General features: G+C 38.9%; 4 protein-coding genes across 7 annotated transcripts; all 4 read right to left on the reverse strand.

Moving 5' to 3' along the window:
* Positions 1–1120: 1120 nt before the first annotated feature.
* LOC131298421 (uncharacterized) lies at positions 1121–2768 on the reverse strand. Its single transcript, XM_058323875.1, has 2 exons — positions 1980–2768; positions 1121–1873 (listed from the first exon to the last, which is right to left on the reverse strand). The coding sequence occupies exons 1-2, from the start codon at positions 2430–2432 to the stop codon at positions 1388–1390; spliced, it is 939 nt and encodes a 312-aa protein (XP_058179858.1). The 5' UTR covers positions 2433–2768; the 3' UTR covers positions 1121–1387.
* Positions 2769–4790: 2022 nt separating this feature from the next.
* LOC131298422 (syntaxin-22-like) lies at positions 4791–9994 on the reverse strand. Of its 3 annotated transcripts, none has more exons than XM_058323878.1 (7): positions 9468–9994; positions 8979–9072; positions 7285–7424; positions 7108–7179; positions 6388–6545; positions 6191–6291; positions 4791–5326 (listed from the first exon to the last, which is right to left on the reverse strand). In XM_058323878.1, exons 1-7 carry the CDS (start codon positions 9638–9640, stop codon positions 5261–5263), a joined length of 804 nt encoding a protein of 267 aa, XP_058179861.1. In that variant the 5' UTR covers positions 9641–9994; the 3' UTR covers positions 4791–5260. The 3 variants fall into 3 exon arrangements, with proteins under 3 accessions (XP_058179861.1, XP_058179860.1, XP_058179859.1); XM_058323877.1 differs by having other exon boundaries at positions 7108–7182; XM_058323876.1 differs by having other exon boundaries at positions 4791–6291; positions 7108–7182; positions 9468–9912.
* A 4429-nt stretch (positions 9995–14423) lies between these two features.
* Positions 14424–15917, reverse strand: LOC131298425 (non-specific lipid transfer protein GPI-anchored 30). 2 transcript variants are annotated; one of them, XM_058323882.1, is made up of 2 exons: positions 15534–15917; positions 14424–14765 (listed from the first exon to the last, which is right to left on the reverse strand). In XM_058323882.1, the coding sequence occupies exons 1-2, from the start codon at positions 15886–15888 to the stop codon at positions 14647–14649; spliced, it is 474 nt and encodes a 157-aa protein (XP_058179865.1). In that variant the 5' UTR covers positions 15889–15917; the 3' UTR covers positions 14424–14646. The 2 variants fall into 2 exon arrangements, with proteins under 2 accessions (XP_058179865.1, XP_058179864.1); XM_058323881.1 differs by having other exon boundaries at positions 14424–14771.
* Positions 15918–16854: 937 nt separating this feature from the next.
* On the reverse strand, positions 16855–24416 carry LOC131298426 (potassium transporter 4). Its single transcript, XM_058323883.1, has 9 exons — positions 24116–24416; positions 23133–23373; positions 22791–23036; positions 21455–21505; positions 21084–21344; positions 20124–20176; positions 19475–19589; positions 19121–19375; positions 16855–18277 (listed from the first exon to the last, which is right to left on the reverse strand). The coding sequence occupies exons 1-9, from the start codon at positions 24152–24154 to the stop codon at positions 17187–17189; spliced, it is 2352 nt and encodes a 783-aa protein (XP_058179866.1). The 5' UTR covers positions 24155–24416; the 3' UTR covers positions 16855–17186.
* Positions 24417–24621: the final 205 nt, after the last annotated feature.

Genomic DNA, 24621 nt, shown 5'->3' on the forward strand with positions numbered 1-24621 from the left:
TTGCACACACACCAACTTTATACTGATGGGGGCTTACTTAAACAACACATCTTCCAGCCCACCATCAAGAACATTATACCGTCGAAAGAGAACATGTACTAACAACGATGACTGTACAGTCTGTACTACATCACAGACGCTCCTCATTTATTCGAACTATCAAACAACTACTCAATAATGAAAGACACATTGAACCACTTAACCTCTGCTGAGTCCTATCCATCCATCGTCCATGAGACAGATACAACACAATCCACACTCCGTTTTCACAAATAACAGTTCTTAATTTACAAGCTGACGCACCCTAATACACACAAGACACAACACAATTACAATACTCACAAACCCGACAATATCCTTTATCCATGGAAATTCAAAAAGTAAGAATTATGTATGCTATGACATGAAACCATTGTAATGTTGTTTCACTCAATTTCATTATCTTCATGTTTGGGAACTTGGGAGTATCATTCTACTTCACAATAAACCAAACACTCTAAAATGTAATGAAATAACGAGATTCCCAAACAGAGAGAGATGAAGGAGGTCCTGCAGCAGATATACTTGCATCATGCACTTGTACCTTCTTGGAAACATATGGTTGTCAATTGTCCATCTCACACAGAAGCTCAACAAAGCTAGAAATGAAAGCGTAGACTTGAAGATCCTAATGAGGATGTTTAATAATCAACACTTTAAATGCCTTGAAACCAAAAAGCACATATGCACCATATCCAGCACCAATCCATCTACTTTTCAGATATATTATTATTATATGGAGGATTGGCTATTGGAGTTAAGTTCGGAGGTTAAAAAAGCAGCAGGGGCATTCTACTCACTAAAGATCCTCATGCAAATCAAATTCTTGAAGGAAAGGATTTCAAATAACTTACTCACATCTTGTTAATTGAATATCTAAGTGCACAAGGCAAAAATCTTTGCAATGCATCCATGTATATCATTGAAATCAAATTGAAGCTGTTGATTCCTAACTCCTAAAGTGACTAAACGCAAGTCAATCTTTTTAAAGTCCCTCAATAAGAAAAACATAAAAACTCGGATCATTGTTCATGTAACATCGCCCCCCAATACACATTAGTCAACATACTCAACACATCAATAGGAAAATGTACTTTCATTAGTAACCACTTCATACTGGAGAAGAAAATTCAAGGATGGTAAAACTCAAGTTTTCCAAACAAGAAAGACACTAATTGTCTTCATATACACTGAAATCCCCCAAGTACTCTCAACCTTCCAACACCTTGTCACAACCAAAATTGGGCCAACAAGTTCTTCAAAATTCAAATCATTAGCACTAACCAAAAACCATCCATAGATAAGAAATGACAGGGGGGGTTAAAAAAAAGAACCAGAGATAAATCAATCAAGCCTGGGTCCCCGTCAAAGCCTTCATCTGGATGTGATTAGAATCGGTAGCAGAAACCACAGCGGCGGCAGTTGGCAACGCCTCGTAAGAGCCAAACCTAGCCCTAATTCCAACAGTCTTAACAACAGCAGCATAAGTAACCATGACAATGACTACAACAAACATAACATGAATCACAAACACCAGGTCCAAAATCGCAACTGCCCTCAACTTAGCATCATCCAAGTCGCATTTAGTGGACCCCTCCACGCCACTCACAACAACCAACAGCTTATGACATCCTTCTGGTATAAAAGCATCTACATACAGTGAAAGCCCCGTTTGAAGGGTCCACAGCCCTTGAAGGCATATCGAAGCCCCTATCCCGACGTCGGCCACGAAGAGCCTCGGCAGGCACGCGAGCACGAGGGAAAGGATGGATGATAAGGCTGAAATGCGAGCGGAGACGGAGTCGCATTTGGCTTGGAGATCTGAGGTCTGTACCTGTTAGAAAAGCCAATTGTCAAAAACCTTGCCCGCTAGACTAAACAGAAAACATGATAATAATAAAACCTAGAAAACATGGTAACATAGTATTTCCTAACAGTACCGAGGCGGCGGAGGAGGAGACAGTGTACTGGAGGAAGAAGAGGCCGGAGGCGACGCCGAAGAAGAGATCGGTGGGGAGGGGGAGGAGGGAGGTGGTTTCGGAGAGGAGGAGGGAGAGGGAGAGGAGGAGGAAGAGGAGGATGACGAAGGCGGACTGGAGGGAGGTGAAGAAGTGGACTGGGGTCCGGCCCTTGAGGAGAGGGTCGGAGTCGGTGGAGATTAGGGCCTGGTGGGCGAAGGCGACGAGGAGGCAGAGGATGAGGAGGTAGAGCTGGAGGTACTTGAGGCGGTGGAAGGGCGGCGGGAGGGAGGAGGAGGAGGGGAAGGGGTGGTAGGGTTTGGCGGAGTAGTCGCGGGGGGATTTGAGGTGGTTCCTGGTGGCGGAGATTACGTGGTAGAGGCCGAGGGAGACCAGGGCGGAGGAGGAGAATATGTGGTAGATTAGGGCTGCCATTGCTGTAGAAAAACCAAAACCAAAAATTACTCTGTTCTTTTTCTTCTTCTTCAATGCCTCGATTTTGGTGTCTTCTGGAGAGAGAGAGAGAGAGAGAGAGAGAGAGGGATTGATCAAGGGGACGGTGGCGGCGTTGCGGTGGTTATTGTGGTGGTGGAGTGGAGGAGATCTGTGGCATCGGCGTTGATGGGGTTCAAAAGTTGGACGGACGACGGGACCGATGGCCGATGGGAGAACGGCACTTGTTGGTGATCGCTGAGCTGAGCCCTTCCGACTTTAATCATATCTTAAACGCCCCACCCCGGCCAGAGCATTGACTTCACTTTATTTGGCCGGACTTTATTACTCATTTAATAATACTATTGTTATGTTTTTTTGATCAGATTTATGCTGCGTCGTTTTAATTTAAATCTGAGATTTTTAATCTCATTTGAATTTTTTTTTTAAATTCGTTAATTTCAGGCCAAATTTTTGTAAGTTGTTAATTCGTCTCAATTAAAGAAATCGGAAAAGTCATATTTTTTTATCCAAATATTTTGACATATAACCACTTTTTAAAAATACTTGGATAAAAGTAAAAAAAAAATTACTTTTCCGATTCCTCCCGTCAAGACGAATCAATAACCCACAAAAGTTAAAAAATGGTTATTTCTCAAAATACTTGGGTAAAAGTAAAAAAAAAAATTACTTTTCCGATTCCTCTCGTCGAGACGAATCAATAACCTACAAAAGTTTGGTATAAAACTAACAAATGCAAAAAAAAAAATCAAATAAAGACAAAATTCTCAAATTTAAGTTAAGTTCATAAGAATGTAGGCTTATTTTGGTTATTGGTTAATTTTTCTAAAATATTATCTGAAATATATGTTTGATTTGGATTTTGAGAGAAGTTTGGGGGTAATGAGTGGAAAGAGAAATATAGAGAAATGAGAGTATTAATTTGAGAGAAAATTTATTGGGACCGTACGCAGAGAGAGAAATTGGTTCAGTTTTGAGACCTAAAACGATGTCATGCATCGTTTTCGATTCGTATCATGAAAGAAATGATAAATGTAAAAAATGCATAACCCAAAAAGCTCAATAAAGGAAAAAACAACTTAAAAGTTTTTTTATTCGGTATTTATTTCTCTTATTTACCGTTGTAATTTTCTCGACAAATGGATTAAAATGACCTAAAACTAATACAAGTACAAAAATGATACTAAAAGTAGTTATAGTTAATTTCATAAATGAGTAAAATGCAAACTAAATGCATTTTGTTTGGCTAAGCCATTAACTTATTTTTCCTATTTGTTCTTAAATCTATTTGGATAGTGATTTAAAATAAGCACAAGAGACAAGTTAGTAAGTGAGAGTTAGTGGAGTATCTTATTTGATTATTTGCTTACTTTAATCATTCAATTGGAGTTGGTACATTTTGTCTTCGAACCATTTTTGGTGCTGTGCAGTGAGATTCGTGTTGCGCACTTTCGAGCCGTCGGATTGTGTATTCGACGGTTCGGATCTCATCTCGGCAACTAACGATCGAGAGCTGTTCATTATCGAGATGAGATCCGAGTCTTCAGATGCACGATCCAACGGCTCAAAGGTGCACAGCATAATCCTGCGCACACTACTGTACAACACCATCCCCAATTCGAACAAAACGGTTCCCATGAACGTGACATGGGCAGGCTTTGAACTGCAGAGGTATGTATAGGTTGCAAAAAGAGAGGGTAAATTCACAATATTCAGAGAATGTACCTAACCAATAAGTAACCATCGAGTAGCATTTGGAGTGATTGACGAACCAACTACTCGAGTTTGAGCTCATGTTCGCTCGTAGAAATTCGATCAGGATTAGTTCATTACATAAAGTAAACCAAGCTTGAACATCTTTGAACGTTGGTATATTTTCAGATCAAGCTTGATCAAGGTAAATACTCGGCTCCTTCATGATGTTAAAATAATTGACGCTACTCCAAATCCATTAAAGTTTGTTGTAGATCAAGTCGATCAACCAATATGATAAAATAGGTCAAGCTTAAACGTATCTTTGAAATTCGTTAAATTTTCAAATTAAACCTGAACAACCTACCCATATTGATAATGCAAGCCGTGACATACAGATTTCGCATATTCTTTCCTTTTTCTTTTTTGTAGAAAATACAGCAGCAAATGTAGCGTAAGGAACATGATAAGTTGATAATTGTACAGTAAGGTACATGATAAGATGATGCGCGTAAACTGGCCGAACACTAGAGTTATAAAAAAATTGATTTGCAGTACTTTGATCAGTAACTATTCTAACGACAACCAGTCCTCATGGTGATTGCCCTTTGATTACGACTTGCCAAAATAAATTAAAAAAGCCAAAAATAGTACACAAGAATATTACACTACTAGTATTTCGTTTTGGTTTAAACCTCTGCTACAAAAGTTGATAAATTTACAACGAAAGTATTTCGATACATTGTCTTCACAACATGCCCAAATCAGTCCACAAGAGAGCTGGCTGCGGACCACGCTGATTATGACAACCAAACCCAAACAACACAAAAGCCCGATAACCAAACTCGAGAAGAAGGAAAAACATAGTACATCGGGTACGGTATTTGTCCACGCTTGAAGGAAAGCCAGACAAAGGGTCAGCCCCGAAGAAGAAAACAACACAGAAACACGTTTCTTGAATAAAGCAAAATCCTTCGCATCGGCCCTTCTGTTGTAAATTTCTTTTCTTTCCAGAGAGCACGAAGATTCGTCACACGACTCACACCAAAACCAATAAAAAAGAACAGGCACAAAAAAAAAAAAAATTCACATTACACTTGCAGACTTGTACTTGCGCACTATATGATGAGGACAACAAGTACAATCACCACCACCACTACGAGAATTACCGGCACCCACCAACACTGCATTAGAAAGGTACACCAAAATCACTATGAAATAAAAGAGTTTAACACAAACATGATATAGTACAAGAAGCGAACCGAAATGAATGTATTCTGAAACATCAAACAAACAATTTCCATGACATTGAGGAAGCACAACACCATCATTCTATCTAATTATTGATGAGAATACTGAAGAAATTCATGACTTTGAGAACATGTTCTTGTAACTAAAAAACAGATTCGGGTTATAATGGTTGATGGATTTTGAAAGGGTGAATTTAAATATGGCCCTGCATTCCTACATGGATACGTTCATGTTCACCCTTCAGAATTGGTACTCAAGAATATCTAAAGGCAGTTCTGAGACTCGTTAAAACGTAAAAACTTATCACAAGGAGGAGGCATAATGCAACATCCATTCTTAAAGAATGATAGCAGCACAAGAATTATAGCTTGACGAAAAAAACAATTTGGTTCCTGTATTTGGTTATTCGCTCTTAGTTCATAATCAATCCCCATATAATTTCTCTCTTCAATCAACGTTCTTTGGCCTTATTCATCTATTTTTTTACACATTTCCCCCATGTACACAACTTAATCATTCTTTTCTTCAGATGCAATATCTTTGGCCTTTGTACAATGCTATATTCATAAAAAGGGAGCATGATATTTCTTTCACTTTGGGCTGTCCCCCGGGACAAAACCAAATGAAACTAATCATGGATATGCACTTAATGATATGTTTTAGTTAATGAGCAACAATTCAAGGCTTGCAGCATAACATCTTGCAAAATGCAAACAAACTTGCCCCACAGGTGGGCAATTGGGCATGGACTCTATGTAATATATAAAGCTTAAGAGTGCAAGTATAAAATTACACACCCATGTGCATTTAGATTTGGAACTTTTGGAAGCTTTAGATAGCTGTACTCTAGCCTGGGTTGATGCACCAGATGAAGCCTCAATGTTTGATTGAATGTCATCTGTTGCAATGAAAAAGTAATCAGACAGGCAAATGAAAGCACAAGAAAACAAGAAAGAGAACTGGGATGCATTCTTGTGGGTATTCGGCAGCTTACCAATGACAACCCCCTGCTCATAAACTAGAACAGCTAAGTCTTTAAATATTTCATTTGTTTGACCAATTTCCTCTTGTATGTCTCTAATTCCCTGCTCCCTTTCCTCCATTATGGCCTCATTGAAAGCAATTTCATTTCCTAGCAGTAAAATCTCCTGCCTGCATATTTTGATATGAAGGACATATGATGTAGACAGGTTCTAAAAAAAATTCTCAATGTAAATAATGAGAAAGCAGAGGGGAGATATCAAAAGGCTTATTAGATATACGATCAGAAATTCAGAACAAGAGAAACAGCATTGACCCCACTTTTGTGTCCATATCAAATTCGAAGTATAGAAGTTAACAGTCCCCAATCAGTCCCCGATCATTTGAAAGATCTATACATGTCACCTACAGCTCTCTTTATCCAGCAATTAGCTTCATTTTCCCAATGTCCCATTCAGCATAAATGGACCAATCGAAAAGAAGGTAAAGAAAAGAAGGAGAAAAACTGAAAAAACCCAATACTCACGTTAAAGAAGGTGTTGATGCATAAAGGCTGTATGCACCGTAATTTATCTCATTTTAACAGCAGTGGTATTGAATATAAAAAAATCATTGCACCAGTATATCTACAGCAGACAAATAAAAAGATGGCACACCAACAGATATCTGCGAACAAGAAATTTGAATCTGACAAAAAATACCAGAAAAGTAACTCTAGAACTTAAAGTGCTACCTTTTCTGTCCCATAAGAAATGGCTGGTTCTCCAGATCTATGCTAGGTGCTGAATTTTCATCAGAGCTTGTGCTGCTTCAAAATAAAAAAACAAACCATGTAAAAATTACTGTAACATTAACAAAAGCATAAATACAAGAAGTAAAGTTTTGCAAGAAATATTTGGTGATTGCGTACATTGTGGTCGTGGAAGGTGGTGGGCCAACTGGTGAGTAAGTAGACTCGCGCTCAGAGGAAAGCTGTTGAACTTTCTGAAATTCTTGCAAGGTCGTTTGAAAATCTCTTGCAAGCTTAGCATCTTCTATTCTCTTGCTTGGCTAAAGAATAACAGGAACAATGCTGGTTATTTCGATAATACATTTAGGCAACTATTGACGACTCAGAATATTAACTAGAACTAGTCAAGTCTTTCAACGTAGATTCCAACTTATTTCATCCCATAACACCAATCATGTATATATGTTAGTCCAACACACAATCCTCGAATTATGTGAGTTTCAAATTGACAAACAAGTTCTTTCAGCAATATGCCAATATTATCCAAATATGACAACTGATCAAAACATTGTGATTTAAGGATGTTCATTTACTCAATGGCAACTACAAGAAAGTCAACAATGCATAAGTTCTTTTTGCTGTTAAACACATAGAACCCACCTTACCCAAACAAGACAATAACTGAAGCCAACGTTTCACAAAGCCTCTCAATGTTCTACAAAGTTAAGATTGTTAGTGAAATTCCATCAAATCATTTTTCCCCAAACATCTGGGATTTAATAGAGAACTGCCTACCCATACTCATCTTCTTAAGAATTCTACTTGCAACCCAATTACAATACAACCCAAACAATCACTGCTCAGAGTCAACAGCTACTACTGCGTGGATTGGTAGTCATAGTATTTTCATTTACACAATCTGACTCATTTCAAAATGATGAAGGGCCATCAATTCCGACACATATTCCTACCATTTCAACTATTTGTTAATGGCCACCAGAAACAGCGCTAAACCTCCACACAGTTCGGACACGTCCAATCTTCCCAATGTGCGTCCATAAAACATTTTGAAAACTGACAGAGACCTTCCCAAACATGTGGAAAAGTTTGGGGGTGAAGAAACCGAAGCTCAAACTTACAAGGATACATGTACAGATAGAGAGAATAGATTTCTAGAACTATGAACCCACTGTGAATTCACTTTTTGATTGTGAGTAATACACAAAAGCCAGAAGGCTCCATTTTCTGTATATTGTCACCCAAGTTTATAAATACCAACACATAGTAACAAACCTCAGTCCTATTTTTCATAATGTTCTGCCATTATCTTGTACAACCGGATGTGGTTTTTATCCACAATCGGTTGAGGGTCATAACTTGGAATGGGGATTAGAGTGAACAAGATGTCCAATAATTCGTCTATAGAAAATAGATACATGATCCATATTCCATACCCAACTGAGCAATGTACTTTTAGGAGTAAGAGCATGTCCAGCCTTACCCCTTTTTGACTTAAGTCCCAAATTTGAGTAAAAACTCCTTAAAATTCTCTCCACTCCTTGACTCAGACCTATACCAAATTGAGTTTTACTCAAATCAAGGGAGTCTCAAATTCTAGATGTCCCTCAACAGTTTACGACTTTGCCATTAACGAATCTTTTACTCAAATTTATGATTAAGGTGGGTTTGCGCATGGGAGTGTTTCATACTCAATGAATGAATGAAGCTTTTGATAATCAAGAAAAGTTCAATGAAGGTTTTGCTCAAGTTTTTACTCAAGTTTGAGTAAAGTACAAGTAAAGGCTAGAGATGCTCCAATAGCTAAGAGTAAATCAAATTATGGAGTAAACATGGAAGAAGAATGACAAATATACATCGGCATTGGCCCCACGATCAGAATCGGTAAGCGATTTGAGCTTAGCAGAAGTTTCCTTCACCAACTGCAATATCCGTTGCCTCGTGTTGCGCCTGCCACACCATCCAGTTAATCAGCCAATTATTTTCCATTTCGAAGACAAAGGAAACAAAACAGAGAAAAGTAACCAGACATAGTACGTCTTTACTAAAAAATTTAGTAGCAAGAGTTTGATATTTCAGCTTCTAAATTTGACTTTGAGATCCCCACGATCAGATTAGAAGCTAAAATCAAATTATGGAGTAAACACGCACTATTTCTTGTAACTTTTTCGTTGCAACGAGAAATAGTTCGTGTTCACGTAAAAATTTACAAGCAGATTTCGAGATTTTAGCTTTGAAAAAGCTGTGAGTGTCTTCATGATTCTATTGAAACTGGGATATACATCTATACATATATGAACACATATCTATGGAGAGAGAGAGAGAGAGAGAGAGAGAGGACAGACAGCTTGAGGCGGTGATCGGGAGTGTCCTTGGCGGTACCGATCGAATCGACGAGCCTACGGAAACCGGAGACGGCGGTGTTGATCTGGAAAATCCCGGCGGCCACCGCTTGCGACGGTTGATTCCGAGACGACGGCGAGGGTTTGGCGCCATTCTGGAGATCTTGAAAGCTCATTTTCTCGGATTTGTTTTGGATTTGAATTTTGACCCTGTTGGAGAAGCCTCCTCAGGTGGGCCGGCCAAACCTGCCTGTGTGATCAATTGGTAGTGACCATATTGATATGACGTGGTAGCTCAAGACTCTTTCTCCCTCTCTTACACACACACACACACACAATGGTTAGCTCCGGTGATTACGGCGGAGGCCAAAAGGCTGGGAGGATATGTGTTTCCTGTACCTGCCAGTCCGTCAGTCTCTACTCTAGTGGTACTTTATGAAAACGAAATGAAATAAAATGAAATGAAATGAGGGGGGTTTGATTTGACAGGCTGGGTGGGACGGCAGAGCATGTTACTCCGGCAGTCTAATAAAAGTGAGGTTTAAATTTGCAGAAAGTCTACGTACACCGCTATTTTCGCTACCTCATCCACTGCCTCTCAAAACGACGTTGCTTTGGGAGGTACCCTTTAAAAATAAAAATAAAAAACAAAAATTTAAAATCAAAATCATAAAACCCAAATTCTCCGTTTCTGTTTCTTCCTACGCTTCTTACAGAGGAAGGAGAAGACGATAGCCGACACCCAACCCAACCCAATCCAATCCAATCCATTGTCCACCACTCGCACAGATGACTCCGACAACGAAAACACCTCCATGATGGTTGTGCGGCTACGAGCTTCGAACCACAATCACTGGTATCGATCTAGAACACCAACGAAGGTCTCGACCACCGCCACCGCCGCTGTACGGCGACAAAGGTCTCTCTCTCTCTCTTGATCTAGAACGCTGGTATCAATCGAACTAGAGTACCAATTTCAATTTATACTTATTGAGGATTTTTGCACAAAAGATTAGGATTTACTGCCTACTGCTACTGTTCGTTACTCAAACTCTGACCCACAACCAGATCCAAGCAAAGAAACTTCACTGCCTTATGCTCAAAACCGTCTCCCACCCAGAGACTTTCCTCTAACAATCTCACCAACTTGTACAGTAAACTAAGAAATTTAACGTAGGCACGTCATGTGTTTGATAAAATTCCTCAACCAACTTTCTAGTGTTAGTAAGGTTGTTGCCGTATTACCTTTTTGCTGCATTTTCACTTGTAAAGGAAGGTAAAAACAGTTTAATCTTGATGTATGACAGAATTACCAGGATATTATGGCTTGTCAAATGATTCATTCTTTATAATGTTGTTCTACTCAATGCGCTGACTCGTTCCCGTTCTACTGGGCTCTTGGGAGTGCAAGTTAAAATGTTCGCCCTTAGCTTAAGGTGTGGGAGTACCATTGTTCTTTGCCCTTAGGAGAGTTGAGAAGGGTCATTTGGATGGTATAATGCCAGCAGCTTTGGCCTAACTCGCCGAGGCTAGGTGATAGCTAGCTATAAACAATTTTCTTCCCAAGGAAAGATCTTGCTATTTGTGAATTTATTACATTGTTACTTATATTGATATAATTGGGGGCAACATGATATTGTTTTGAATGACCGGCTAGATAAGGCATGCCCATTTACATCTTATGTGCACGTGATAGTTTGTCGAGTAGGTTTGAATCATGAAGATCACTTTATTTGCATAAGCTGTCTACATATTACATCTCTTGTGATCATGAAAAACTGTTTGAAACAGTTTTTTATATTAGCTAGCCTTGTGGTTCATTTTCATTCTTTTTTTCACTCTTTGTTTGGAGGCAATGTCAACGAAATAGACTCCGACGACATCATCTAGTAGTTCAGAAACAAAGGAAACAAATAATTAGTCGTTGAGCGCGTAAACTGACTCGAACACTCGACAACTACAAAAAAAAATAGTTCCTTTACAAATGTATGCATCTCAAAAAACCCTCCAAAAGAAGTCAATAAGCACCACATAATTAGCAAAATAGATACAAAGCTTGTATATAGGACTCCTATATACACGATGGGTTGATTAAGTTTTTATATGGCAAATTTAATTAAGATTAATTGTTTTCATGCCACATTGTTAGCCCCACAATAAAGCTAAATGCTGAAAACTAGAAAAGTTCTATGCAACTTAGCTACAAAAGAAGACCCAAATGGAGAACAAATAAGGCCTAGATAATCCGATTCGAAAAATTAGTAATAAGACTATCCTATAATTTTCACCATTTTCTGTTTAAGAACAATCCTCTTACTTCTCTTATTCCAAGGAGCAAACTTTAAAAGAAAAAACTGACTGTACGTTAGTTAATCTGTTTTGGAGGACTGGGCATATCATTTAATTAATCTGTTTTGGAACCCTGAATTTTTTTCAAAAAATCTCCAATATAGCGTGACAGAGATAGAAAGCGAGCAGCGTGACAGAGAGAGAGAGAGGGAGAGAGAGAGACCATGGTGGTGGTGGTCGTGAAAACCCGAGATTTCGAATTAGTCTGGTCCTTTCCTTGCCGGTAGTGGTGGTCGCCAGAGGTGGATAAGGAGCGTCCCGTGGTGGTCGGCGATGGGTTGGATTGGCTGTGGTGTCCCCTTCTTCCTCCTCCTCCTATTCTTCTTCTTCTTCTCTCGTTCTGTAGGTCGACGACTAATTTGGGGACCTGGGGAGCGCGCGTTTCTTTGATTTTGATTTTGGATTTTTTTTTTTTTTTTTTTTAAAGGGTACCTCCCAAAACGACGTCGTTTTGGGGAGGTAGTGGAAATACGTAGTGTAGGTAGACTTTCTGTTAAATTTGTTAAAAAGTAATAATAATAATAATAATAAATAACGATTTCCACGCTCTTCTATTTGATAATTGCTCTGTTTTTATTTTATTTTTTAATAAAACAAAAGTTTCACGAAAAGACCAAAAAAAAAAATGGGGTGTCATTATCGAAGGAGGAGGGTAAAAATCATTTTCAAAAAAAATAAATAAATAAACTCTTACTGGTACTACTATTTTTCTTCTATAAGAAATGATTTTCACATTTCCTTTTTATTCATTGGTGCTCTTCTTCTTTTTTTGTCTTTTATTCATTTGAAATTATTTTATTAATCTTACTTATTGAATCGCTTTTTCTCATAATGAAAGGCAATTTGATACTTTAACTAGAATTAAAAAAAAAAAAAGAAGTGTCAATGGATAAACTGAGAATGTTAAAATCATTTCCCAAACAAATTTAGACGACTGAACTTTTTTTTTTTTCAACAAAGGAAGCATCTCCACACGCAAACGGAATAAGACTAATTCATCTAGAGCCGGTCGCAAAAAACCCACACCCACAGAAAGCAGTGAAGCAACTACGAAGGGCGACCGCCGACCACTGAGCGCCCCCATGAAACTACTCACGTGAACTTTCACTATACATTGTAAAGATTGTTTTTCTGGGTCCGAATTTGACCGTGGAGAAGCAGGATCCACAGTGATTCTATAAATTTGACCATGCAAAAATAGGAACCACAGTGAATTTACGAAAAATTATTGAGTGCTCTTGACCTTCTCTATCACTCAATTCTGTAGGTCTAGAATAAAATGTATGGATCCAAAAGAATTTAAATGGCAAGGAACCCCAAAATAGAGCAGGTTACAGGGGTACTGGTGGAAAATAGAGTTCCTCTTCCACAAAATCCACACCTGCCTTATGCATGTGAGAAATGCACTCCATGTTCTTTTTCTTTTATGTGATAATCAACTATCTGAGCCAGTTTACGTGAACTTCGATTATCTTGGAGCTCTGAAATTAACAATTGGACAAACCTTTCATGGTCCCAAAGTTCATAATGTATTTGACATTTTTCGGATGTGACCTAGTGACATATTGGGAGGTGTTACCAAAAATTCTTGTTTTCTCTCCAATCGACGGAAAATTGTATCGTAAGCTTGCTGGAATGTGAGTGTGAAAAGTGGAGTTTGGTTCCTTGCCGTATTTCAGGACTTCTTTGGAAACAAACAATGAAGTGGATGAAGTGTGGAAGAAGATTAACAAAATGGACTTTATTAACCCTCAAAGTAGAAGAACAATCAATCGAGATGATCGAGTGAACAATTACATGTTAACTCTACTCCTAGAAAAGAAAAGATAAATGCCTGATTGGCGTTGTTTGTGTGTCCCCGAAACTACTACTAACTTGTACTTAAATAGGTCTCCTTCAATTTGAATTCAAATCTTCCCTCCAAAGTAGCAGTTAAAAATTCCTTCAAATTCTGGTGAAGAGCTTTCTTCAACTGCCGATCATGCCCACGTCAGAAAAACTGTTTCGTTGATTGTGGTTGACATCCTCTTTAATCGTGGAATCATGGGACTTAATTCCCCTTGACATCTGTCACCCGATCGACGGACCAAAGGGCCATAGAAATACGCCACGTGTTGGCCAATCGACGGACAAAACTTTTTATAGTTTCATCATCGATTCACTTCCATTCTAAATAATTAAGGTGAGTCCATTCTATTCTTTTATTTGCCCATATTTACCCTTGCCACATGTCGTCCGATCGACGGGTAAAATGAAATCTCAGTTATGGTACAAACAGGAGGTAAGTTTTTTAGTTACTTTATATATCATGCCCCTCGACCACACCGATCCCTTGGGATTAGCATTCCATGAGCATCTCCAACATGCTCTCTATTTTGAGTCCCGTTAGGCGAAATGCCTATGCAAACACACTTTTTACAAGTCCAACATACACTTCAAAAGATGGTATTTTACCTTTTGCTTTAATGGCTGGCTACATGTAGCTAGCCTTCGAATTTCGATGGTTAGGCAAATTCATTTTTTTCCTTAGTAGTTTGCTTCATGCAGTTGATAAGAATGAATACGTATTAATGAAAAGTTTGATAGTATATATGAACTTATGTTCAACAGTGAAAGAAAGAAGCAGAACTAGTTCTTGAACTATCTCAAAATTTTACACAATGGGGGAATTAAAAAGAAAGAGGAAGGCTGAACTCTTTCAACGGTATCAGGAATGCGTTTTAGGTGCCTGGAAAAAAGAGGCCATGAGTTCCATTCACCTTCCAATGTGCTAATCGAACTATTGTAACAATTAATACTGACTTTCGCAGCCGATAAGTAATCCATACACAGTTCAAAAGCCCATGTATACAGCCTGGAAAACCAAGGATAAAGCAGCGGCCACTGTTGTGCTTAGGGAGCAGAATGAGAAACTCGCAGAGTTTGAAACCGAGTTCTTCGAATTGGGTGAACCTGCACCTTGAAATACGTACGGTTAGGACAGTATATTGGGGAAAAAGATTATAATGTGCTCCTAGAGTTGCGGTGCTCTGGAGTCTTTTTACATAGCACAATGATGTGAGTTTCATCACAAAGTGTGTGGTTTTTACATTAATATTGGTGAGGAACAGACCTGGAGCACCATGTGACAGTACTCATGATGAACTAAATAATCACTCATATATTAGGACAGGTATTCGGGTAACATGAATTAGCATATTGGGACAACGGGATGGGTACCATGATTTTTCGGAGAAAGAGCCAATCCTTACAAGATTTTAAAAAACGGTATCAAGATACATAACAGTATTTATTGCACTATGACGGTATAGGGAGTATTGAACGATACGTGGCAAAATAAGGTGTTATAGTCTTGAAATTTTACTCGAGTTTTAAAAAAAGCCCATGTACTTTGAAGTATTGGTTGAAAGAACAGGGAGTGAGCTTTCATCGTCCCTCTAACATCATTTTTGACGATTTTAGAGCGCGCCTAAACCGGTCATAGCAGTCGTATGTCAGTGATCAGATTCGAACCAAGAAATTATGGGAATCTGGCGATATGCATGCAATTTTCTATCTCACCGGCATAATATCAGAGTATAACAACATCAAATGACTGAAAAATCGATGCATAGCAGCCGCTACAATCACAGTGAAGTAACAAGACACAAAGAAATTTGATTACCTATGTTTTTAAACGCACACATTCACACACCCATGTTTGCAAAAATGTGTAAATACCTTTAAGGCAGGAGATGGGGTTAACAGCCTGGCCACATCTACCAGGCAATTCCTGTGCCTGGGTGACATTAATACCAGCCTCCTCAGCTGCATTTGAACCCTTTATGCTTATCATATTACACAAGCATTCTGGGCTGGATTTGATCACCCATTTCAGAGGATTGCAACAATTGCTTGGCGGATCGCGGCTAGTCCCGCTATCAAGGTAGTTCAAGCAAGGTACGAGCTGGTTGAGGCACGACGACAACGACATGTCTGCATCAGCTCGGCCCTCTGCTATCAATATGGCCAACAGTACTACAGCTAGACCAATCCCCCGGCACGCATTTAACCTCATCTGCATATTCGCTACCATAACTTCGGGCTTACTAGATTGTAAAAATGCAATTGCATGCATATATAAGAGAGAGAGAGAGAGAGAGAGAGAGAGAGAGAGAGAGAGAGAGAGAGAGAGAGGTGTTTACATGGCGTTGATGGTTGGAGTTGGTGATCAAACTGGTGGCTTACTAGTTGACTCTATTTATAGGTATTATATATAAGTGCCGAGAGGACGATGAAAGGCGGCAGTGACAGTTGAATGGGTTGAGCTACTTTAAAAGGAAAACGAAAGACTAAAATTACATTGAACCCCCCTAAGCTATGAATGATTTTCACTTAGCCTCTCCAATGCTTAAAACTCAACACTTAACCCCCTTAAATTATTCGTCTCATGAAAATGTGCTTGATGGATTGCTTTACCATACTCTGGAAAAGAAGAAACAACTTCCTGTTTTTTTTTTTAATCCGAAAAGAAGAAACAACTTAAACTTGCAAAAAGTATACTATATTAGTGAGGTATATATTTTAACCAATTGTCCATTGTCTTGATTGTCTTTCCCTCCATTATGCATGCGTTGTTGAATTTATGAAGTCTTATTAGTATTGAAGTCAAGCCCACAACTTCGATGATCTACATAGACAGACAGAAGAATAAAGATTTCGGTGATTTGTTGGTTGTAAAAGCCTAGCAGTACATGATATTGTTGCACCATTTGTCTCTTTGTACCTTGTCTTTCTCATTCGAATATATACTAAAAGCTGGTGGGCCATAGACGCATACATTGTCACTGAATCGCGTAAATTTTTGTGTTGTGCTTCCTTTGTATTTTTGCTTAACGTAATTCTCCTTTGTGCTGTCGCCCTTATATCCTTTCTCTAAGCTGTCCTCTCTTCTACAAAAGCATGACCCGAACGCAACCTACCTAAAACACTTTGGAACTTCATTTAAAACACAGCCTGATGACCTCTCTAATTCCATCACAATAATTACCAAGGCAGAAGATTAAAAATTCAAAGCAAAACTGCAAGTTGAGATTTACCCATTCTCAAGATAGTCGTTACAGATGAAAAGTCCAAGTGAACCCCAAAATTCATGCCATAACATCTAGAATCTGTACAAAAAAATAAGTAGCCAAACAGAGAGAGCAAAAAAGGAGCAGCTTCAGATTCCACGTATGTCTGAATTGTGAGATTATACTCGCATCGCCAGCTGGCATCGAAATAACCTCAGCACACTAGATTCCCCCCCCCCAGTTTTTGGAGGCTATACCCCATACCTTGAGATATATGGGCAGAGAGATCAATGGAGGTTAATTTCCTTCAATGATTGAACAACTAAACATAATACGTCATGCCAACTTCGATAAGGCTAATGTGAGGAATATTAAGCGCCACAGAAGGGCCCCTGCAGTTCTTACGAAGGAATGAGTATCCAATGTCAATGACAAGCTTCTTCAAAAAGGATGATGATCTCCTTGCCTTCACATAAGAATGCCCCATTATATATGCAACCCCTGCTTCCTTTGCCTGGATCAATTCCATAAGCTCTTCCCTAACCGAAGGATCCATCACGGGGTTTGGTGGCAATTGAAACCTCACTTGCTGCCTCCTCATCGGTGGGTGTTCATCATCATAAGAAGACCGCAAACTTTGGAGGGTTAAAGATTTACTGCTTTGGATGGTGTTGATTGCACCAAAATCCTCTACTTCAGATACTACCAGGGATGAGGTTGTTTGGAAGGTTCTGGTGCTGCTTATGACGGCCATCCTACCATCAAATGATGCACTGTCAGAGTTTGATAAACTTGGTTCAACTGCCTCCATTTGGATGAACTCCGCTAAACTTTGGATAAGAAGGTTCTCAAAGTCTCCATTGTCTCGTTGAATGTCTTTATACCCATACCTTACAATGCACCGGTACATTCGGTAGGGTCTTGGGCAAATACGACCAATAAGAAAGCGTTCCTCAGGTGATACATAGGGCACAGGAACAGATTTTACGCAAACAAAAACTAACACAGTGTGGAATGCTGGGAGATTTGTCACAAAGTGAGAGAAGATTGCAGGGACCCCTGTTGCCAATTCCGAGTAAATGAGGCCTACTCCAGGCACACGGACGATACCAAGACTAGGGCCCAGACCAAGTATCCATCTCAGGGGAACTTTGTTATGAAGATCAAAGTTGTATTTCTTGTGAGTTCCATAGTACCACACAAACATGACAACCATAAAGACGAAAGAAAGGAGGAGGGAGACCCATCCTCCCTGAGGAACTTTCATGAGTGCAGATGACAGGTAGACACCCTCAATAAGCCAAAAGAAGAGAAGAAATGCTGCAACTAGAAAAATGTTTCTCTGCTGGACAAAGACTAAAACAAGCGCCATGAGAAATGTCGTGATAAACATAACAGTCATGCAAGCGAGGCCTGCGAGCAAAGAAAACCAGATAATAATAAGGATATACCCCTTTACACACAAAAAAAAAACTGCACAAAAATAAAATCCACTCGACAAGAAACTGGCTGGAGAGAGAGAGAGAGTTTTTCTCTGCCTCAGTCACAAGAATCGAAGATGTGAACAGCACAGAGCTACCTCAATAGACATTAATCTGTTCATCACCAAATATGACCAACACTTGGGAAGTAACAGAATTTTAAGCAAGACTAGAATGCATGTGAGGGATTCTGTGCGCATATGTTTGTGTGCACAGGAGTGCTATCAGTCACGTGTTTCTCTTTTCTTTTAATTGTTTCTAACTTCCATTGATTTGCAGAGCAGAAAAGCAAAATCTAGAAGCAAGTATGCTCATGCCCTAATCCTCTTGAGTCTTTATGGTATACTTGTAGATATTTGTACTGTTTTGGAGGGAGACCAAGAGCAAAAGCAAGAGAAGTCTGCCTGCGTAGCACATGCTCAGAAGTATTAGAAGTATGCACAAATTTCTTCACTAGTTGATTTTTCTTTCGCGAATCTTTCTTCTGCTTTTCTGTGGGGGCAGGCAAATGGGCATCATCATCTAGGTCTCCGTATCTGTGATGCATGCTTGCCTATATGTGATGCATGCTTGGCTATATACACATGCATAACTGCTGTGTGTGATTTTGAATGTGCACAACTCAGATGAATGAAACATGTATAAAGACCAACACCAGAAAATGAACTCCCTACCTTCAAATCCACCAATTAAAGACATGGAAAACTACTTTAGCCGTGCAAGGTCAGTGCTACACGGGGAGGGGGGGAGAGAGTTCCAAAAATGATTAACATACCATAGGCATTTCCAATTAAAGTTGTATCCCGGAACCCAATAGCTATGGCGATAGTAATGATCATGAGGATCCAGTTTATTTCTGGAATATATATCTGCCCATAAATATGCTTCGAGGTATGCACGACCTTGACTCTTGGAAAGCAACCAAGGGCATGGCATTGCTTGACAATAGAGAATGTTGCAGTGATGATAGCCTGACTTCCAACGATACTTGCTAGAGTGGCAATGATAAAGACAGGCCAAAATACAGGATCTGCAAGATAAACCACAGTAAAAAGAAGATTTAGACCAGATTTGGCTATAACTACCTCAAAGCAATTGGGAGTTGGAAGTATGGTAAAAAGTTACAAACCAGGTATTGACTGATAGAAGCTATTAGGGATGGATGGGATATTTTTCGACAGGAAAGCAGCCTGGCCCATATATTGCACAACCAAACAGGGGTATACAAAAACCGCAAACGCAAGCTGCACAGATAAGAAGAATATTCACATAGCACCCACACGTAATAAACTATGACTAGGGAGGACTCTATTTTTAGTGGTGTAATTTACTACGAGGAATCTGATCAATGGGTGATGGTATATTTCGAGGCATAGGGCATTGATTTATTGAATCAGAAGGATCCTTCCAACATTTTTATTTTCTTCGAACAAATTTCTCATGAGAACTGGTTAGCAGTCGTATCATACTAGCATCCCACTAGATTCATTATTTTCTCCAGTATATAAACGTATCGCATTGTGCACTAGTGTGCATAGCAAAAAACGTAGAGACAGATAGCAGAATGTAAGGTTTAAACTGTGTTTGAAACTTAAGTTTCCAACCCTCCCACACAATGAGATAGACTGAACAACTTGGCTCAAATGCTAGTAATGAGAGCTAGAAACCTAAATGGAATGGAAACTATGGTAGGCTCCTCAACACAGCATCAAAGAACCACTATACCATTAACCCAAACTTGTTATTAACAACCAAGCTCAGTCAGATAAAGAACTTACCCTTATTGGGAAGGTAGAGAAGTGGCCAATATCTGCAAACATAGCTTCGGTTCCTGATGAGACCCAACAAAATACAGCAGTAAGTTGGCATGATTATAGGAAAGACATCAGAGCTTAGGATCATGAGGTAATTGTTAGAGCTTGTCCCACATTGGAAACATAACCTCCAAACTTAGTATATGAGCCTGGACGGCCTCTCCACTCCTAGCCAATTGGTCTTGAGTTGGATGCTTTAACATGGTATCAGTTCAAAGGCTTTCGGACAAGACTCTATGTCGTTGATGGTTGGTTCTGGTAGATAACTTGATATACATTGTTGGGCCCATTTCCTAACAACTTAAGCTTTTGGGACTATTGGTAACTTAACATAGTATCAGAGCTCAGGTTGCAAGAGGTCATGGGTTCAAGTTTCTCTATTTGCATTATGTCCCCGTTTGCATTATGTTTCTCCCCTTTGCATTCTATCGCAATATGCATGGATGTTTGCATCTCCATGTGCAAGACGGGGTTGCACGTGAGGGAGGTTGTTAGATAGCTTGATATACATTGTTGGGCCCATTTCCTAACAGCTTAAGCTTTTGGGACTATTGGTAACTTAACAGGTTCCCCCTTTGTTTGAACCTTTGTTTGTCGTTGATAGTTGATTGTTGTCGTATATGTTGAATCATTTGTTTACCTCACCACGTGTGAGTCAGGGGTCCCACGTGCGGGGGAGTTGTAGAGCTTGTCCCACATTGGTTAAATATAACCTCCAAACCTAGTATATGAGCCTGGGCGGCCTCGCCACCCCTTGTCAATTGGTTGTGAGTTGGATACTTTAACAGTAATGAATTTATGTGTTTAAGAGATAGCAACCACTATCTAAATTCATGAAAACGACTAAACTGTTTGAACAAAAAATGTAACACCACCCATGTCTGAAAAACTGAAACAACTGACTAGAGTACAGATCCAACATACCTGTTATGGAGAGAAGGACCCCTCCTAGCGAAATCCATCCGTCTACACCAGTCATACTAAAGAACTTGACAATGTAATACGGAGATATTGCATGAACAATCTTTGGGTTCCATTTGATGATATTGTATACCCCAATGGAAAAAATTGAAATCAACCAGATAATAACAATTGGTGCAAATATAAAAGCTACCCTGTGAGTGCCATAATGCTGCAATGCAAATAGGCCAACCAATATGACACAGGCAATCAATAGCACTTCATCTACAGGTAAAAATAGCACCCAAAATTAGACAAATGAAGCCAGTGCATGGAGACCCCGCGATTGCATCAGGTATAAACTGGAGAAAACTTGAATTGAATCAACAACTTACGCGTGGTCAACAAACTTTCAGCAAGTTGAAGCCCCGATACTGCTGATAAAACTGCAACAGAAGCATAAGCTCAACATTATATCTCTTTAATCCACGATTTTTTTTAAAGACTTGAAGTTGCAATCTCTCATGGTTCTGGATTACGAAACTAGAACTAATAAACTATTGGACCATGGAATAGTCTAAACTGACCTACATACAAGAAGGAAATGCTATTTAGAGCAACATTTGGGAATATAAAGTTCCATAGATCAACATTTCTTCTTCTTAAAGTCAATGGAGACTCCAGAAACTGTCTTATAGGGTTGAATCTTTTTCCCATTTGAATTACTTAACCGAAATCTAAAATAGTTCGCAAAATTGTTTGATTATAACTCAATTTGATTTTTTTTTCCCACAAGCAAACTCTAAATTGACACTCAAATAGTAAACTAGAAGATGAGATTGGTCTCAAAAGAGTTTTCTCTGGGCTCAATTTTTCTATACCCACTGCATCTTAATTTAGTCCCAACTGCCTTATCTTCAACAAATGCAAAACTTAATTGTTCTCCACACAAACACCTACCAGCAATTATACGTCGAACTTTTTTGATCAACAACCTCTATTTATGTCACTGATTCACAACTCTAGTCACATGAACTCTAACTTTCATCAATTTAAACCTTAAAAGTATTCAGTAAAATAACCTTGAATTCAACGTACAACTTGGAAGATTAGCAACTATTGGAGACTTCCAAAAGAGAGGTGGCTGTGTTCTATTTTTGTCCCGTCCCAATAGGAAAATCAAACACGATTAACACTCTTAAGGCAGTGGATTAACTTGTGTTTTGCACTCTATGGGGTCAAATGATTTTTTTTTTTTATGGATACAAATTTTGAACAACCAAACTTTGTATTATATAATAATTGACATTGTTGCATCGAGTAAGCGACGCCACCAAATATCAATCAAAAATTTACACAAAGAACCCTTCCATAATGGGGAATAGGCAACAACGTGATACAAGAGGTTGAAACCATCTACGCAACAGAAAATGCAGCATAAATATGGGTGCAAGTATTTTTGGTGTACATACTGCGGTTGAGTTTGTCAGGCCACTGAATTGCAGTGCCATTGACAAATTATAATGTTTGAGTTTTGGTGTCAGAACAGTTTAAAGAGCATCAGAAAAGCGAAGCTAATTCGTTTTGCTTAGTGTCCACCTATCCATTATAACAATTTTGCAACTTGTAACATAGGCTGGGAAACATTCATTTGTGGATTCAGCCAGATGATAATACTATGAAAGCTATTTCTGGTTATTCAACTTGATAATATAGATAACATAAGGTTACCTGAAATTGCTGGAGTAATCACACCATCACCTATAAGCATGGAAGTCCCCAACAACACCACAACAAGTAAAGCTGTCCTTATTTTTTTATGCTTTTCAAGAAATCTCCTCAGCGGCAAAGATGATTGGCCCTGCCTTGAGGGACCATATTTGTAAGCAGACAACTCCTCATCAGCCGCTTGTTGATTGGGAAGTAAGCCAAACTTTGCATGCCTGCAAAGCATCGAGTAAAGAGCGAATGTCCCACCTGACACAAAATGAAGCAGTTTTGGTAGCACATCAGCAGATGCAATTATGCAAACGATATCAATTAGCATTTGTTTAAATGAGAATCCAGGCGCACCTTCACCATTATCATCAGCACTCAATACGATCACCACATATTTGAGCAACGGAATAAAGGTTAGGGTCCAAAAAATCAACGAAAATGCACCAAATATAGCATCCTCATTCTGATGATGCTGCAACTTCCCAATGAATGTGCTTCGAAAAACATAAAGAGGCGATGTGCTCAAGTCTCCATATACCACACCAAAGCTTTGATATGCTAGAATAAGATTCCTCGAGAGACTTGCCCATGAGAACTGCAAGGCCACGTATATCAAATGCAGTTCAATAAACAGGTCAGGTTGATAGATATGGGAAAACAGTCTGTCTAGTTTTCAGTAGACTTTGCTAGTGCAATGATAAATAGAAAAAACAAATGTTCGGAATATAGGTTGACTTTTCAGGGGAAAATGATAATAACAAACAACCAAAAATTCTGCTACCAAATCACTCCTTAAAGAAGCCCAAGCATGACAGCAAAATGAAAAACCTAGAAACAACTGTTAAAAAAACAGAAACCACTAGCAACATACTGTACCAAATGAATGGAAATCGCAACAACTCCTTATATCTCTTGTAGACAAATAAATTATACCATAATTAAAATCTTCTGCAAGTTATAGAGTCATCTAAACCCTAAAATAACCGTTTGTAAAAGGTCAGGACATACAAAGATATCAAAAACTTGCAATTCTATAAAATTACTCCAACAGCAATTCAAAACCCTTTTCGTTTATTACCAAAAAAATAGATCAAAGTTTCCAAATTTGATTCCAAAAACACGCGAGACGGGGCGAAGCGATACTATCTAAAATGATCAATCACAGAAAAAAAAAAAAAAACCATAACCCACAAACGAAAACACACGTTAATCAATCGAACAGCAGTAGCAATAGATAAGAATAACGAAAACAGATCAAACCCTGGAAATTTAAACGAATTACAGATTCATTAATTTGATTCAAAGACACAATCTTCTGAAGATTAAAGGATTGAAACCTGAGAAGGGCCACGCGCAATTCCAGATTCAGGCTCCATCCACAAACCTCCTCTTGGGACCGGGAAAAAATATAGCTTTTTCCGTTACATCATCATCTTCTCTCTCTGTGAAAAAAAAAGGTGATTTTCTCGATTTGGAAAAAGGAATTTCTCTCTTTTCTGGAGGAATATTAGGACTGATGAATGTATTGGCTCCTCTCCTCAATCCAATAATAGGATATCTAAACAAATTCTCAGCTGCCAAGAGACCCCCCCACCCTTTTCAACACCCCTGTGTAGTTTGATCCTCGTGTCTACAGATGTCATACATTTCACATGATAATTTAGGCTTTATGTATATCTAAAAATGCTACCACCACCAACATTTGCCCACACGATTGGGCTCCACGTGGATGTACTCGCACCCATGTGTGTTGGTAAAATTTATTATATTTTGGAAAATGATTTTTGTCACCTTTTTTTTTTTTAACGTTACTCTTCTTCAAGTGTATTTTTGATACAAAAAA

Source organism: Rhododendron vialii, chromosome 8a, assembly GCF_030253575.1.
Source record: "Rhododendron vialii isolate Sample 1 chromosome 8a, ASM3025357v1".
Taxonomy (NCBI): Eukaryota; Viridiplantae; Streptophyta; class Magnoliopsida; order Ericales; family Ericaceae; genus Rhododendron; species Rhododendron vialii.

Coding starts and splice junctions, on each gene's coding strand:
- LOC131298425 (XM_058323881.1), bottom strand. CDS start 15,888: ATGGTAGCGAATATGCAGATGAGGTTAAATGCGTGCCGGGGGATTGGT. Junction 14,772..15,533: donor CCCCATCTCCTGCCTTAAAG/GTATTTACACAT, acceptor ACGTATTTCAAG/GTGCAGGTTCACCCAATTCG.
- LOC131298426 (XM_058323883.1), bottom strand. CDS start 24,154: ATGGAGCCTGAATCTGGAATTGCGCGTGGCCCTTCTCAG. Junction 23,037..23,132: donor TGCTGATGATAATGGTGAAG/GTGCGCCTGGAT, acceptor ATTTTGTGTCAG/GTGGGACATTCGCTCTTTAC. Junction 21,345..21,454: donor TGAAAGTTTGTTGACCACGC/GTAAGTTGTTGA, acceptor TTTTACCTGTAG/ATGAAGTGCTATTGATTGCC.
- LOC131298421 (XM_058323875.1), bottom strand. CDS start 2,432: ATGGCAGCCCTAATCTACCACATATTCTCCTCCTCCGCCCTGGTCTCC. Junction 1,874..1,979: donor TCTCCTCCTCCGCCGCCTCG/GTACTGTTAGGA, acceptor CTTTTCTAACAG/GTACAGACCTCAGATCTCCA.
- LOC131298422 (XM_058323876.1), bottom strand. CDS start 9,640: ATGAGCTTTCAAGATCTCCAGAATGGCGCCAAACCCTCGCCGTCGTCT. Junction 9,073..9,467: donor CCCGATCACCGCCTCAAGCT/GTCTGTCCTCTC, acceptor ATGGTGTGGCAG/GCGCAACACGAGGCAACGGA. Junction 7,183..7,284: donor CCACCTTCCACGACCACAAT/GTACGCAATCAC, acceptor TTTATTTTGAAG/CAGCACAAGCTCTGATGAAA.